The sequence below is a fragment of the Ochotona princeps genome, chromosome 2 (assembly GCF_030435755.1).
Source record: "Ochotona princeps isolate mOchPri1 chromosome 2, mOchPri1.hap1, whole genome shotgun sequence".
In the NCBI taxonomy this organism is placed as follows: Eukaryota; Metazoa; Chordata; class Mammalia; order Lagomorpha; family Ochotonidae; genus Ochotona; species Ochotona princeps.
In genome coordinates this window covers 36302785-36319672 of record NC_080833.1, presented here as the reverse complement: position 1 = coordinate 36319672, position 16888 = coordinate 36302785, and the positions used below count along the sequence as shown (strand labels likewise).

The 16888-nt window shown below is 40.2% G+C and overlaps 1 protein-coding gene across 4 annotated transcripts in view; it reads left to right on the top strand.

Moving 5' to 3' along the window:
* Positions 1-16888, top strand: part of PIK3R3 (phosphoinositide-3-kinase regulatory subunit 3) — a 102530-nt gene that overhangs the window by 46556 nt on the left and 39086 nt on the right. For 3 of the 4 annotated variants that reach the window (XM_058680665.1, XM_058680672.1, XM_058680677.1), the window contains 2 exons: positions 7861-7969; positions 13469-13567. In XM_058680665.1, coding sequence (XP_058536648.1) covers positions 7861-7969; positions 13469-13567 — 208 coding nt within the window. Of the gene's footprint in view, positions 1-7860; positions 7970-12973; positions 13189-13468; positions 13568-16888 lie in introns of those variants that run through there. The other variant, XM_058680686.1, reaches the window with a different exon arrangement.

Here is a 16888-nt window from a genome sequence, read left to right as displayed (position 1 = left end):
GGTTATCGAGCCGGGCCCCACTTTTAATTCTTTCAAAAAAATATTTCTTTACTTGAAAGTTACAGACAGAAAAGGAGACAGAGAAAGAGAGAAATTTTTCCCATTCACTGGTTGACTCCCCCAGTAGCTGCACTGGCTGAGCTGAGCCAGGGTAAAGACAGGATCCAGGGGTGTCATTTAGATCTCCCACATGGATGGCAGGGCCCAAACAACTGGGCCATGTTGCACTGCTTTTCTCAGGTCCTTAGCAGGGAGCTTAATTGAAGGTGAAACAGTTAGGACTTGAACTAGTGCTTATTCGGGGTATTGGTGTCACAAGCAGCAGGTTTACCTGCTATGCTGTCATGCTGGCCCTAGGATGTAGGTACTACTTTTAGGCCCATTTTATGGGCGGAAGCATGAAAGGCCTATAATAAGTTGGTTGTGAAACAGTGTATGTTGAATGACCACATTTATTAAATATAGACTGTGTGCTGGGTACTGTTCTGTATATTTAGGTCATAGGAGTGAGAAAGTCTTTGCTCCTGTATTTTTATTATTAGATTATTTACTTTCTGCAGCATATGATGGATAGATGTCTTACATGTCAGTCCCTCCAGATTTGTTCTTTTGAATGCTGGGAACTCTTTGTACCTTTGATATAGTGCTTCGTGTAAGCAGAAAATCTAAAATTTTCAGATTTTCAATTCAGTCTGTGGCTACTTTTATAAGCCTTATCAAATTCTTTTGAGACAAGATCAATTTTAGTCATTTTGAGAAAATAAATTGATTATAGCAAGTTTTTCTCCATCTAGTAATTTTGGGAAGACTGCTATTTCAATTTTAAAAATTAAATAACAGCTCTATTGAGACTTATTCCGCCTACTATACAATTCAGTTACATTAGTCAGTGGTTTGTGTATTCACAGACTTGTGTAATTGTCTCCATAGTCACTTTTGGAGCATTTTCAGTATCCTGAAAGAAATTCTTTATGTACTGGCAATCACTTTTCATCTCTCCTTAACTTTTCATCCCCAGGAAACCACTGACCTACTTTCTATTTCTACAGATTTGCCCTTCTTTGGCAGTGAAATCATGTAATACATTGCCAGTCTTGATTGACTTCGCTTTTCATGTTCTTCCATGTTGTAATATATAGCAGTACTTCATTCTCTTTTATTGCCAAATAATATTTTGTTTTTTGGATGTGTATCACATTTATCTATTCATTTGTTGATAGGCATACACATTTTTCCATTTTTTGTCTGTTATAAATAACAATGCTGCTGTAAGCCATGCATGCATTTTTATATGGATGTGTTCCGTTTGTCTTGAGTAGTGTGTATGTTGGAGTGAAATTACTATTTGTTTAACCTTTTGAGGAATTGCTATTGTGTTTTCCAAGCAGCTGCATCATTTTACATTCCTACCAGCAGTACATGAGAATTCCAGTTTCTTCTTTTCACCACCACTTGTTATCTGTCTTTATTATCCTAGTGGGTGTGAGGTAATATTTCACTGCGATTTGGTTTGCATTTCCCTGTGGCTGATGTTGTTAATCATCTTTTCATGCGCTTGTCTCTATTTGTATATCTTCTTTTAGAGAAACATGTATTCAGATTCTTTGCCTGCTGTTAATTGGGTTATATTTGCCTTTTCAAAAAGATTTTCATTTTATTTAAAAGGCATATAGAGATTTGGAAGTAGAGAGAAGCAGAGGAGGAAGTTGAGGGAGTGTTGGGTGGTAAATGTCTTCCATCTGCTGATCCACGTCTGAAGTGCATGTACTGGCCAGGGATAGACCGGTCCAAAGTCAGGAGCCTGGAACACAGTCTCCATGTGGGTGGCAGGGACCCAAGTATTTAAGCCATTATCTGCTGCCTCCCAGTGTACACATTAACAGGAAGCTGGATTAGAGAGAGCCAGGACTTGAACCCAGACATGTCAAGTGACATGTTAACCACTGAGCCAAATGCCTGCCTCCATTTTTCTGTTATTCAGCTACAGAGTTCTTTAGGGATGTATTCTAGATACATTGCTTATCTATATGTAAAAAAAAATGTGTTCAGGGGCTGGCATCATGGTATAGTAAACTAAGCCACCACCTGTGATTCTGGCATCTCATTTGGGTGCTGGTTCAAGTCTTGGCTGTTCCACTTCCTGTCCAGCTCCCTGCTCATGTTTCTGTGAAAGTAGTGCATGATGGCACAAGTCATTGGGTACCTGCACCCAATTAGGAGACATGGAAGAAACTCTAGGCTTTGGCTTTGGACTAATCCATTTCTGGCTATGCTGGCTGTTAGGGAGTAAACCAGCTGATGGAAGATCCCTTTATATCTCTCCTTTTTCTCTCTGTAAATCTGTCTTTCAAGTAAAAATGAAAAAAAAAAAAACTTTAAAAAATCCAAATTAAAAAAAAATGTATGTGCCCAGCTTGGTAGCCTAGTGGCTAAAGTCCTCTCCTTTCTTGCACTGGGATCCCATATGGGCTCCGATTTGTATCGTGGCTGCTCTACTTCCCATCCATTTCCCTGCTTGTGACCTGGGAAAACAGTGGAGGATGTTCCAAAGCCTTGGGACCTGCACCCGCGTGGAAGGCCCAGAAGAAGCTCCTGGCTCCTGGCTTCGCATCAGCTCAGCTCCGGCTGTTGCAGCCACTTGGGGAGTGAACCAATGACACTGTCTCTCTTTGTCTCTGTAAATCTGACTTTTTAATAAAAATCAATCTTTGAAAAAAGGTAGTCACAAAATATATACAACCTAGAAGTATTTATAGAATTTTTCTCCTATTGTAATTATGGTCATTTCACTTTGTTAATGTTTAAGGTGATTTTTTTTAAGGGTTTATTTGTTTTTATTTGAAAGGCAGAGTTACTGAGAGAGAACACAAGACAGAGAGAGAGGTCTTCCATCTGCTGGTTCATTCCCCAAATTGTTGCCATTGTCATAGCTAGGCTGATTGGATTTTTCTCGTTCTCTCCCATTGGTGCAGAGAACCCCAATGCATTGGGCTATTGTCTGCTGCCTTCTTGGACAGTGAGCTGGAGCCCATGTGGGATGCCAGTGTACATCAGAAGATGAGTGCACTGGCTCCAGTAGCACAATTTTTAATTTTGATACAGTTGATCTGTTTTTCTCTTTGGTTTGTGCTTGTACGTAATAATTTTCAAGGTGTCAGATTTATACCTACATTGTTTTCTAAGATTTTGGTAGTTTTAGACCATTTTTAATCCATTTTTAGTTGAGGTAGGGGCCTAACTTTCTTTTTGTGTGGGAATAGTTTAACACCATTTGTTAAAAAACCTATTTTCCCATCTTGTTTAAAGTCATTTCGCTCTAAGAGACTTCTGTTTTGAGGAATATATTCACCCCGTGTTCTCTTTTTCTACTGAGATATCTCCCATTTTGTTATTAAATTTAAAAAGGCGAGGAGGGGGAATTGCGAAACAGTTGTGAGTAGAGTTCAAAGAACTTTGTTTTGTTGAACTTTTTTTTAAAAAGGTTTATTTTATTTTTATCAGATAGATATACAGAGAGGAGGAGAGACAGAGAGGAAGAGCTTCCATCCTGATTCACTCCCCAAGTGAGCGCAATGGTTGGAGCTGCACCGATCCAAAGCCAGGAGCCTGGAGCTTCTTCCGGGTCTCCCACATGGGTGCAGGGTCCCAAGGCTTTGGGCCGTCCTCAACTGCTTTCCCAGGCCACAGGTAGGGAGCTGGATGGGAAGTGGAGCTGCCGAGATTAGAACTGGTGCCCATATGGAATTCCAGCATGAGAAAGGTGAGGACTTTAGCTGCTAGGCTACTGTGCCAGGTACTGTTTTATTGAACTTTTTTAAAGCAAAGGTTTATTTAGAGAGAGAGGAAGAGACAGAGAACTTCCATCTTCTGGTTCATTCCCAGTTGGTCTTGGTGGCCCAAACTGGAACAAGCTGAAGCCAGGAGCTAGGAGCTCCATTCAAGTCTCTCCTGTGGGTGCAGGGGCCCAAACACTTGGGCTGTCTTCTGCTTTCCCAGGCCGTCTGCAGGGAGCTGGATGGAAAGTGGAACGGACTGGATCTGAATCAGTGGCCCATATGGGAATGGCAGCTTCTGAATCATTTCAAAGTAAGATTGCTAGGATGACTGTGTTTGTGCTTATTAACTACAAATGAGAACATTTTCCTGGGGTAGGTGTATAGCAGAGTATTCAAGATGAAGGTTAAGATGCATAAATCCTATTTGGGAACAACTGATTTTGATTCCTCGGTTGGCCTCTGATTCCACATACCTGCTAATGCAGATTTCTGTGAGGCAACCAATGATGGCTCAAGTAATAAGGTCCCTGCCACTCATATAGGAGACCCGGACTGAGTTCCCAGCTGCTGGATTTGGCCCTGATTTAGCCTAGACTGTTGTGGGCCTCATGCTCTAGTTCTCAAATGATAAAAAAACAAATAATGCCGGGCTGAGTTTGTGATGCAGTGAGTTATGCTACTACAGTGGTGCTGATATCCCAAATTATTGTCTGAGTCTCGGCTTCTCCACTTCCCATCTAGCTCCCTTTAATGGTGCCTAGGAAGGCAGCATTCTTGACTCCATGTCACGAACGAACAGTTGGATGGAAGATCTTTCTCTGTTTCTGCTTTGTTGTAATTTTTTGAAATCAATCTTTTTCAACCAAATTTTCCACATAACTGTAACACAGCCATCAAAATTAGAAAATTAATATCAATGCATTATTACTATGTCATTCTCAGATCCTGTGCAAGTTTTGTCTGCTGTCCTAGCAAAAGGATCCAATCTAGAGTCACAAACTGCATTTGTCATTTTTTTGGGTTTTCTTTAATATGAAACATTTCTTTATTTTTTGCTTGACTTTTATGATCTTTATAATTTTTATTTAATTTTTAAAAATATTTTTTTAAAAGATTTATTCATTTTATTACAGCCAGATATACAGAGAGGAGGAGAGACAGAGAGGAAGATCTTCCGTCTGATGATTCACTCCCCAAGTGAGCCACAACGGGCCGATGCGCACTGATCCGAAGCCGGGAACCTGGAACCTCTTCCGGGTCTCCCACGCGGGTGCAGTGTCCCAATGCATTGGGCCGTCCTTGACTGCTTTCCCAGGCCACAAGCAGGGAGCTGGATGGGAACCAGGGCCACCAGGTCTAGAACCGGCACCCATATGGGATCCTGGTTTATGCAAAGTGAAGATTTTAGCTGCTAGGCTACTGCGCCAGGCTCTGATCTTTATAATTTTGAAGGTTACAGTCCAGCAACTGTTTTATAGAAGGCCTTTCATTTGTGCCTTATGGAATATTTCCTCTTAATTAAGTTGATTTTATGCATTTTTGGTAGGAGTATCACAGAAATGATATGTCTTTCTCAGTGTGTCCTGTTAGGGACCATGATTTCACCATTACTTGTGGTATTAATCTTGATTGCTTGATTAAAGTGATGTTCACCAGGCTTCTTTACTAATTAATGATTCTTTTTCTTTTTGTGATTTATTAGGCTTTTTATGGAACAGTTTTGCGATAACTATATAGATCTGTTTCTTATTAGTCTTTCTGTTTTTGTCTATTTATTATCTGCATAGCCCCTTAGATTCCTATTTTGTTTAATTAATGAGTTGTATGCTTTTTTTACAGATTTATTTTATTTTTATTGGAAAGTCAGGTATACAGAGAGGAGGAGAGACAGAGAGGAAGATCTTCTGTGGGTGCAGCGTCCCAGGGCTTTGGGCCATCCTCGACTGCTTTCCCAAGCCACAGGTAGGGAGCTGGATGGAAGCAGGGCTGCTGGGACCAAAACTAATGCCCATATGGGGTCCCAGCACATGCGAGGTGAGCGCTTTAGCTGCTATGCTACCACTCTAGGCCCGAGTTGCTTTCTTTTACTATCGTAATTTGCAATGATGCTACAATTGTTCTACATTTGTCCAGTGGAAACCCCTTTCACCCCACTTCCTTATCCTTTTGACTTGGCCCCTGTTGACATGAAGCTCAAGGCTAATTTGTTGCATTTTGTGCCCTGATGCTGAAATCGGTCATTTCTCTAAAGAGCCTTCAGTCCATTTAATAGATAATGGCATTACAAGCCAGGATCTGGTTTTTAGAAGTACATATTAGGGTATTGGCTGCTTCTATAGAATTAGGAAATATGTATATTCCCTCTACTTATAGACATTTACACCCATTTAAAAAATTTATTTCTGTCTCTCAGAGAGAGAGAGAGAGAGAGACTGAGCTATCTGCTGGTCCATTCTCCAAATGGTGCAGTGAGTAGGACTGGATAGAACAGACACTGGGAGCTGGGAGCTCAATCCAGATATCCCACATGGGTACTAAGAAGCCAAGTACTTGAGCCATCATTGCTGCTTACGTGGGTCTACACTGACACGGAGCTGGAATCAGGGGCTAGAGTGGGGCATTGAATCTAGAAACTGCAGTATTGGATGGGGCATCCTAATCACTGAACACCTGTCCCCCCCATTTACTTTGTATCTCTGTGTATTGAAAGTTATAAGTTTATAACAATATCTTGAAGCTCCAATCCAATACCAGATGATTCATTCTATCTTTAAAATCTTTTCATATTTGTAACTTACTTTTTAGACTGTGAGAAATCTGGTTCCTCTTGTCTATCATTAATAGTCTTATTTATTTGATCTTTCCTTCTATGTACCCAGTCTCTTAGAGCTATTGCTGCATTCTCTCTGGCTCTACCTATCCTGGTAGAAACCCTTTTCTTACCTAAATCAGTTCTGTACCACTGCATCAAGCTGCCTACCTCTCAGCATTACCTCTTTCTCCGTTTGATCTCCAAGATGCTGTGTCCTAACCCCGATCTGCTGCCCTTGTTACTTCATTCAACTGCAGTACCATACCTGGATGATTTCAGGAAGATGTACTGTACAAAATGATCTTCTAATTTACCTATCTTGATGTACATAATGAAGTAGTTACTGTAGTCAAGGAAATTAACATATCCTTCATCTGATATAATTACCTTTTATTATATGATAAGAGTACATCAAATCTATTCTTGGTAAATCGCTAGTAAACATTAACTATATGAGGGTACTTCAAGAAATTTGTGATAACATAAGATTAAGTTTTGTTACAAAAAGTATTGAAATATGCATATGGGATCTTCAAATAGGAAAATGGTAATTTCAAAAATTTTTTTCAACAAAATAAACTTTTAATTCTACTTTTTTTTTTCTCCAAGATTTATTTATGTTACTTGAATGTCAGAATTGCAAAGAGCAGGAGAGACAGTGACATCTTGCATTTGCTGGTTCACTTCCCAAATGGCTGCTATGGCCAGACCTGGGCTGGTCTGAAGTTAGGAAACAGGAGCTTCTTCTAGGCCTGCCATATAGCTGCAGGAATCCAGGTCCTTGGGCTGTCCTCCACTGCTTTCCTAGGCCATTATCAAGGAGTTGGATCAGAAGCGGAACAGTGGGACATGAACCGGCACACATCACATATGGGATGTTGGCACCATAGGCAGAGGATTAACTGTCTGCACTACCATGTCAAGCCCTTCTGTGAATGTTTTTAAGTGCCCTCTATAGTTCTCACACTGCACATTAGTTATTTTGTAGATTTTGCAATGTATATTTGGGAAGGGACTTCACATTGTCTTTTGAGAGGCAGTGATGTTTTATGGAAAGTATTTTATAAGAAGGAAAATATCAAGTATCTTGAAATTTCTCCTTTACAATATTGATAGAGTTCAAAAAGGATTCATTCTTTGGCAAACATTTAATTTAAAGTAGTTCTTAAGAAGCATTTGAATTTTATTGTATGTTGGTAATGAGTTGTTTTTACTAAAGAAATTGGAAAATAATAATGTACATCTATAAAATAATACTTATTTCTCTTCTAGCTCTTCCACCAAAGCCACCTAAGCCAATGACTTCAGCAGTTACAAATGGAATGAAGGACAGTTCTGTTTCTCTTCAGGATGCAGAATGGTACTGGGGGGATATTTCAAGGTAACTAGAATGCTTCTATATTTGAATACAATTTTTGAAGATAGTTTTTGAGAATTTATAGTTTAAAAATTCTATATGTAATTTATATATTTTTAAAATATTGATGTATTTTATTAGAAAGGAAATAAAGGAGATAAAGAGACAGAAAGATCTTTCATTTGGTGAATCAGTCCCCAAATGGCCACAACAGCCAGAGCTGAGCTCATCCAAAGTAGAAGCCTGGAGCTTCTTCTGGGTCTCCCACATTGGTGCAGATTCCCAAGGCTTTGGGCCATTTTCTGGTGCTTTTCCAGGGTGTAAGCAGGGAGCTGGATGGGAAGTGGAGCAGCTGGGACGTGAACTAGTGCCCATATCTGATGGTGGCACTTATAGGCAAAGGATTAGGCAATTGAGCCATCAGGCTGGTCTGAATTTATGTGTTTTTAAAGATTTATTTATTGAAAATAAAAAAGAGGAAGGGAAAGAGAAAATGCTGTAGAGCCTATGTAGATTCACTCCCAAATAACTGCAGTGTTTGCGGCTGGGCTAGGCTGAAACCAGGAACCAGGAGCTTCTTCCAGGTCTTTCACGTGGGTGACAGGGCTCAGATACTTGGGATATCTTACATTGATTTTCCCAGGTCATTAGCATGGAACTGAATTTAAGTGTATCAGCTGAGACTTGAAATGAGATGCTGATGTCACAAATGGTGGCCTTTCCTATTATGTCATAACTCAGGCCTCAGTAGAAAGATTTTAATGTCTTTCTCATTATTATTTTATTTTATTTTAATTTTTTTAAAAGATTTATTTATTTTTATTACAAAGTCAGATATACAGAGAGTAGGAGAGACAGAGAGGAAGATCTTCCGTCCGATGATTCACTCCTCAAGTGAGCCCCAACGGCCGGAGCTGCGCCGATCCGAAGCCAGGAACCAGGAACCTCTTCCAGGTTTCCCACATGGGTGCAGGGTCGCAAAGCATTGGGCCGTCCTCAACTGCTTTCCCAGGCCACAAGCAGGGAGCTGGATGGGAAGCAGGGCTGCTGGGATTAGAACCGGCGCCCATATGGGATCCTGGTGCATTCAAGGCGAGGACTTTAGCTGCTAGGCCACTACGCTGGGCCCATCTTTCTCATTATTATTTTAAAATACCATTTTATGACTTGTGTTATGACATAGTAAACTAAGTCTCCATCTGTGGCACCTCTTATGGGTGCTAGCTCATATCCCAGCTGCTCCACTTCTGAGCCAGCTCCCTGCTTATGGCCTAGGAAAGCAACAGAGGATGGCTCAAGTCTTTGGGCCCCTGAACCAGCAGATGGAAGACATGGAAGCTTCTGCCTTCTGGTTTCAGATTGGCTGAGTTTTGGCTGCTGAAGCTATTTGTGGGTGAACCAGCAGATGGAAGACTTTTCTTTTTGTCTTTCCTCTGTAAATCTGCTTTTCCAATAAAAATGAATCTTAAAAAAAGAAAAAACCCGAAAACAATATTTTGGGCCCACCACGAGAGCCTAGCAGCTAAAGTCCTCACCTTGCATGTGGAGGTATTCCATATGGGCACCGGTTCTATCCCTGTGGCCTGGCTTTCCATCCAGCTCCATGTGTGTGGCCTGGGAAAGCAGTTGAGGACAACCCAAAGCCTTGGGACCCTGCACCCATGTGGGAGACCTGGAGGAGGTTCCTGGCTCCTGGCTTCAGATAGGTGCAGCACCAGCTGTAGCAGTCACTTAGGGAGTGAATCATCGGATGGAAGATCTTCCTCTCTGTCTCTCCTCCTCTCTGTATATCTGACTTTGTAATAAAAATAAAATGAATCTTTAAAAAAAAGATTTATAAAAAAAAGATATTTCTAATATTTTTCATAGGAAGAATGTCTAGACATTTTAAAAATATTCCCACAATATACTTGAAATAGTATTTTTTTAATATTTATTTATTTTTTTATTGCAAAGTCAGATATACAGAGAGTAGGAGAGACAGAGAGGAAGATCTTCCGTCCGATGATTCACTCCCGAAGTGAGCACAATGGCCGGTTCTGTACCGATCCGAAGCAAGGAGCCAGGAACCTCTTCTGGGTCTCCCACGTGGGTGCAGGGTCCCAAGGCTTTGGGTTGTCCTCAACTGCTTTCCCAGGCCACAGGCAGGGAGCTGGATGGGAAGCAGAGCTGCCAGGATTAGAACCAGCGCCCATATGGGATCCTGGTGCATTCAAGGCGAGGACTTTAGCTGCTAGGCCACGCCGCCAGGCCCAGGAATATCTTTAAATTATGGATGCAGTTATTATTTTTAAAGAAGATTTATTTTATATGCTTGAAAGATCAAGTTAGAGGAGATAGAGAGGTCTTCTATCTGCTGGTTCACTCTCCAAGTGGCGTTAACAGCTAGGGCTGAGCCAGGCTGAAGCCACAAGCCAGGAGCTTCTTCTGGGCCTCATGTGGGTGAGTCGGCCCTTCTTCCTTTGCGTTTCCCAGGGACTTTAGCAGGCAGCTGAATCAGAAGTGGAGTAGCTGGAACTCAAAGTAGCCCATATGGAACATGGGCACTACAGGTGGTGGCTTTATGTGCTTTGCCACAGCACTGACCCCAACCTTTACTTTTAGTAGCTATTTTAGGGATAGATTTTTGAATAATTTAAACATGTTTTGAATGACTACATGTGCTTGGAACGAAAGATAGCTTTAATGCTTACATTTTCTTAATTTGCTGTCTGTAAAGCTATGGTTCTAAAATCCTTGCTTATACAAAAATCAACTGCATTTAAAAACCACCCTAAGTGATTTTGATGCATACTCTTCACAAAACACTTTGAGATCCAGAAGTCTAGGGTTTCCTTGTTAGGTAAAAAGGTGGTTTGGAATACTTTTTTAACCTGAGATTTTATATAATAATGATGTACATATGTAATATAGATCATAAAAGGTCCATGAAGTGCCAGATGCTCTGTTGCAGTGGGTTAAGCGGACGGTCTGGATGCCTGCGCTCTGTTTCGAAGTGCCTGAGATGAGTCATGTCCTGACAGCTGACCTAGCTTCCTGCCTACATGCACCGTGGGAGGCAATGAATGATGACTCAAGTATTTGAGTCCCTGCCACCCATGAGGGAAACCTAGGTGGAGTTCTGGTCTCCTAAGCCTGTCCTGGCCCAGCATTTTGGGAGTAGATAAGCAGATAAAAGAATGTTTTTTTCTCTCCCTTTTTCACATTAAAATAAATAAAAACAAATTAATTAATTTCAATATGTGCTAAAAAATAACTGAGCCACTTTTAAAAAGTTCATGGAATATTAATTAAAGGTAAGTTAATTTTGCTGTCAACTGTTATGAATTCCATGCATAGTTTTTTTAAAATAATATGTGGCTACTTGAATAAGTTTATGGTCTCTACCTTTATGACCCCAGGTGAGAGGTGCTCAGTCGTTCTCAAGGTAGCACATTTCTGTCATTAGCCACTGAATCAGTACGTTGGGATGAACATTTAGCCTAGCAATTAAGATGTTGGTTTAGCTGCTCATGTCCTTCATTGAAGTTCCTAGGATTGATTTCCAACTCTAGCTCCTGACTACAGCTTCTTGATAATGCAGGTGCTAGGAGGCAGTGGTGGTGACCTAAATAATTGGGTCCCTGCCACCCATGTGGAGACATGAACCAAGCTCTTAACTCTTGGCTTTAGCAATGCCCCTGTGAATGTTTAGGGAGTGAGCCAAGTGAATGGAAGCTCTCTCTCTCTTTGCTTCTCAAATAAAAATTAAAAATAAACTAAAATAAGGTAAAATGATAAAATTATCAAGACTTTATGCACCAAAATAATATTTTAATTCTATTTTCATGAATTTTTAAAAGTACCCACATATATACTTTCTAAGAACTTTTATACATTGTGTACACAAATATACATGTATATATTAATATACATCTAAATTTTAATATAGGTTCTTATTTATTTTTCTCATTAAATTTTGTTTTATTGGGTCTCAAATATGTTTTCTCTTTATAAAATCAATTTACGCCAAATCAGGTCACAGAGTCTTATGCTGTTTTCCTCAGTATACTTGTCCTGCTTTCATTCTTTATTTTTTCCATTTTAGCTATTTTGAGTGTATAGTACATTCACATTGTTGTGAAACCACCACTACTCTCCATCCTAGGAACTTTCCCCAATTGAAACACTGTACCCATTAAATTATAACTTCTCGTTCTGCCTTCCCTTCACCACTGTCATCTAACATTGTTTTTATGAATCAGCTACTCTGAGTATCTGATATAACTGGAATTGTGTAGTATTTGTCCTTTTGTGACTGACTTATTTTTCTTACTTTACATTTCTTCAAGGTTCATTCATTTTGTGTGTAGCATATGTCAGAATTTAAGCACTTTCTGAGGCTGAGTAATGATTGTTACATGTGCATACCACATTTTTGCTTATCCTTTCATCTGAGCATTTGAATTTTATGAACATTTGGCTCGTTTCCAGCTTTTGTCTATTTTAATTCTGCTGTGAACTTTGGTGTATACATATCTATTTGAGTCCTTGTCTTCAGTGTATTTTGTGTTTTTATCTCGAAGTGGAATTGCTGCATTGTCTGGTAATTTTGTGTTTATTTTTGACATGGTCTTAGAATATTTTGCCAAAATGGACCAGAAAGTTTCTGATTTATTTTAACGATTTACTTACTTGAAAGGCAGGTTCTGGGAGATAGAGATAGAAACAGAGCTAGATTTCTCTCTATTGCTGGGCAGCTTCTCAAATGACTTGGGTGACTGGGACTGAGCTAGACCAAAGCCAGGAACCTGGAACTATATACCAGTCCCCCATGTGAGTGCAGGGTCTCAAGTATTTGGGCCATCTTCTGCTACCTTCCCTGGCACACCATCAGGGAGCTGAATTGAAAGTAGAGCAGCTGGAACTCAAACCAGCAACCGTATGGGTTGCCGATGTCATAGGCAGTGATGATGTATTGTGCCACAATGCTGACCTCTCAGTTTCATAAATTAAGGTCATGTGATTCTACTTTAATTCAGTTTTTATATCCTGCCATTTCCTTTGAAAGTTCTAGTATTGTTCTTCAAAGTCCTAAACAAACTCCGCAGAGCAAATTTGTTGTCAGAATGAACTCATGGTAGAGAATATTATATTGAAAGGCTGTGAACTTTGCAAAAATTTCTCTTCTCTGTTAAAAATCGGCTGTCACTATTACTTGAATATAATCTTGCTTAGCAGCTGTAGGGTTTTCCTGAAGCTCTGTAAGTTAAGACTTGTTTAAGGAATTCTTCAAGACTTACGGGAAACACTATCCCCTGCAGACAGTTGAAATCTAGAAGCATTTGAAAACCCTTCCTTAGATTGCATAACAGCAAGCGTTAAAACTGGTTGTTCCAGGGGAAGGAACCAAGTGATTTCTGAAGTCTGCCACAATTTTTTTAACTAGACATATCTACCTTCCGACTAACCTGAGTAATAACATATGAAGGTAACCAATGCTGCATATGATTTTTTAATATTTTCTGTAATTCTCTTCTTCAGAGAGGAAGTAAATGACAAATTACGAGACATGCCAGATGGTACCTTCTTGGTCCGAGATGCCTCAACCAAGATGCAGGGGGATTATACTTTGACTTTGCGGTGAGTAATTACATAATTTTCAGTTGCTTGGCTTTTTTTAAAAACTATCTTTTTCCTATACATTAAATACTGAAATATCTTGTATCAAAGGACAATTATTTTTAATGTAACAGTGAAATGGAAAGGCTATCTCTGATTGTAAGGGTATACATGGTTGGCCTTCCAAATGAAGTAGAAGTCATAGGCACAGCCTAAGCTTTTGGAAGAATCTATGCCTCTAGTACTGTTATTTTCTTTTTACATATTTTTATTATTATTATTATTTAAATTTTTATTGGAAAGTCAGATTTACAGAGAAGGAGAGCCAGAGAGAAAAATCTTCCATCTGCTGCTTCATTCCCCAAGTGGCACAACAGCCGAGCTAAGCTGATTCAGAGCCAGGAGCTTCTTTTGTGTCTCCCCTGTGGGTGCAGGGTCCCAAGGCTTTGGGCTGTCCTCGACTGCTTTCCCAGGCCACAAACGGGGAGCTGGATGGGAAGTGGAACAGCCAGAATATGAACCGGTACCTGTATGGGATCCCGGAACATGCCAGGTGAGGACTTTAGCCACTAGGCTACCGCACTGGACCCTGTTATTTTCCTTACTACAGACGTCATAATGTAGAACTTAACAGAATTTTGGCTGATGAGGTTATGTAGAAGGTAAAGCAGTTTTCAGCCTGACATATGAACTCCATGTAGGCATGATAGGATTTTTGAAGTGATGGAAAGAAGTCCTCAGGTTCATTTCCCAAATGGCCTGATGGACTGGGTATGAACCATAGCTTCATCTGGGCCTGCCATGTAAGTGTAGAGACCCAAGCACTTGGGCAGTGCTCTCTGCTTTCCTAGGTCATAAGCTTGGAGCTAAATTGGAGTGGAGTGGCTCACTATGCCATAGCACTAGCTCCTACTTTATATAATTACAAAGACTGGAATATATGTTTTAAGAAGAGTAAGAAAAGGACCCAGTGCAATGGCTCAGTGTCTAAATACTTTGTGCACACCAGGTTCCTATATGGTGCTGGTTCATATCCTTGCTGCTCCACTTCCTATTCATCTCCTTGCTTGTGGCTTGCAAAAGCATTGGAGGATGACTCAAAGCCTTGGAACCCTGCACTCATGTGGGAGACCTTGAAGAAGCTCCTGGTTCCTGGCTTCAGATTGGTCATAGTGGTCACTTGGGGAAAGAAGAAGTGAATTGATTGCTGTCTTTCCTTCTCTCTGTCAGTCTGCCTTTCCAATAAAAATAAAAGTCAGAAAGGTTAAGCAAAGCTATGTTAGCTGTGCTTGCATTTAGTGTTTTTAAAAATTTTATCTTTCTAATGAGAAGAAAATAGTAACAATAATAACAGCTCACTCCCTTGAACTAAGCAGTTTATATGCAATATCTGTAGTTCCTCACAGCAACCTGGTAAAGTAGGTATTATTCCCATTTTATAGATAAGATAATTGAGGCTTACTATGGCTAAGGCACTAATTAATGACATTAATAACTAGCGAGTGGCAAAGGAAAGATTCTAACTCATATTTTCTGAGTTTCTGCATTTCCAGCTTGTTGTCTTCAGGAAAAATCATACCATATTTTATGTTAGAAAATTGAAGGTGCTATTGTTAGTTTCTGGTAAATATATTAAGAAGTGAATACTGTAGCACTTGAATTTGCTGAGGAATTAATTAATGTTCTGTAGTGGTTCACTGAACACAATTGTTTTTTTCCATTCCAACCAGGCTCTGTCTCTACCACTCTACAGGAACTGCTAAGCCAATAACTACTTCTCCCTTCTTACCTTGCTTGACCTCTTAGCAGCATTAGTCATAGGCTCTTCTTCCTGGAAATAGTTTTTTGTCTTAGCTATTATGACATCACAGTCTCCCGACTTTCTTCCTAACTCTAGGCCACTCTTTTGCTTAATATCTAAATATTAAGTATGCCAGGGCTCACTTTTTGGCCTTCTTTTCTGTATTCATTCTTTTGAGGTTGAGCTTGTCCTCTTCCTTGCCTTGAATGTACTACTATATGGTATTAATGCATAAGCCTCATCTCCAGCTCTGACTTTCGGAGCTCCAGATATTCATGCACAATTGCCTGTTTGATCTTGCCATTTAGATAAGCTGTTACAGTTTGGGTATTAGATTGGGTATCACTCAAAGGCCTATTTATTAATAATCTTAGTCTCCAGAGTCTTATGTTGATGGCACTTGAAGTGCTTTAACTCAGTTATGGTGTTTAGAGATGGGAACCTTTGGGAAGTGATTGGACAGAGTTAAATTAGTAAGGAGGGATCCTATGATAAAATGCATTGTGATGGCTTCATAAAGAAAAATAAACATACACATTCTTTCTTCATGTGATGCACTGTGCCACTTTATGACTCTGCAGCAAGAATACTGTTTCCAGATACCAAAACAATGGGACCATCCAGTGTTAGGCTAAGAATCTCCAAAACCAAGAGCTGAAATAGCTGTGGGTGCTTGGTGCAGTGGTTAAGACACTGCTTGGGAGACCTGCATTTGCGTGTTAGAGTGCCTGTTTTCAAGTCCTCGTTTTATTTCCAGTTCCAGTCTCATGCTAAAGCCCACTCTGAGAGGCGGCAGGGGATGACTCAAGTACCTGGGTCACTGCCGCTTATGTGGGAGACTCAGATTGGGTTCCAGGCTTCTGGGTTTGTCCCGGTTCAGCCCTGGCTGGTGTTAGCATTTGAGGAATGAAACAGTGGAAGAAGATCTTTCTTTCTAATTCTCTCTTTTTCAAATAAATAACGATTACTTAAAAAAAAGTGAAAATAAGCCAATAAGCTTATCTTCAATATCTCACGTAGGAATATACTAATTTTAATATGATCAAGCGTAATTCTTGATTTCTAACTTAACTTCTAATATCCAAACTGTTTGTCTCTCTTTTTAAAGAAACTTTGAAGTCAAAGTTACAGAGAGAAAGAGAAGAGAGAGATATGCCATCTGCTGGTTCACTGTCCAAATGTCTGCAACAGCTGGGCCTAAGCCAAGCCAAAATAAGGAGTTGTTTTTGGGATCTCCCCCATGAGTGCAGGGACCCAAGCACATGAGCCATCTTCTGCTGCTTTCCAAGAGGCATTAGCAGGGAGCTGAAGTAGAGCAATTGGGTCTTGAACCCCGGTGCCAATATGGGATGCCAGCATCACAGGTGGTGGCTTTATCTGCTGTACCACAGTGCTGGTTGTTATTCTCCCCTCCCACCACACACCATGTTTCTCTTCTTCCTTCTTCTTACTTCTTGTTCTTCCTTCCTGGTCTAGGGCCTTTATAAACATTTTGATGCTTGAGTCCTACAGCTAAAATTATTCCTTAAATGTTACCTGGT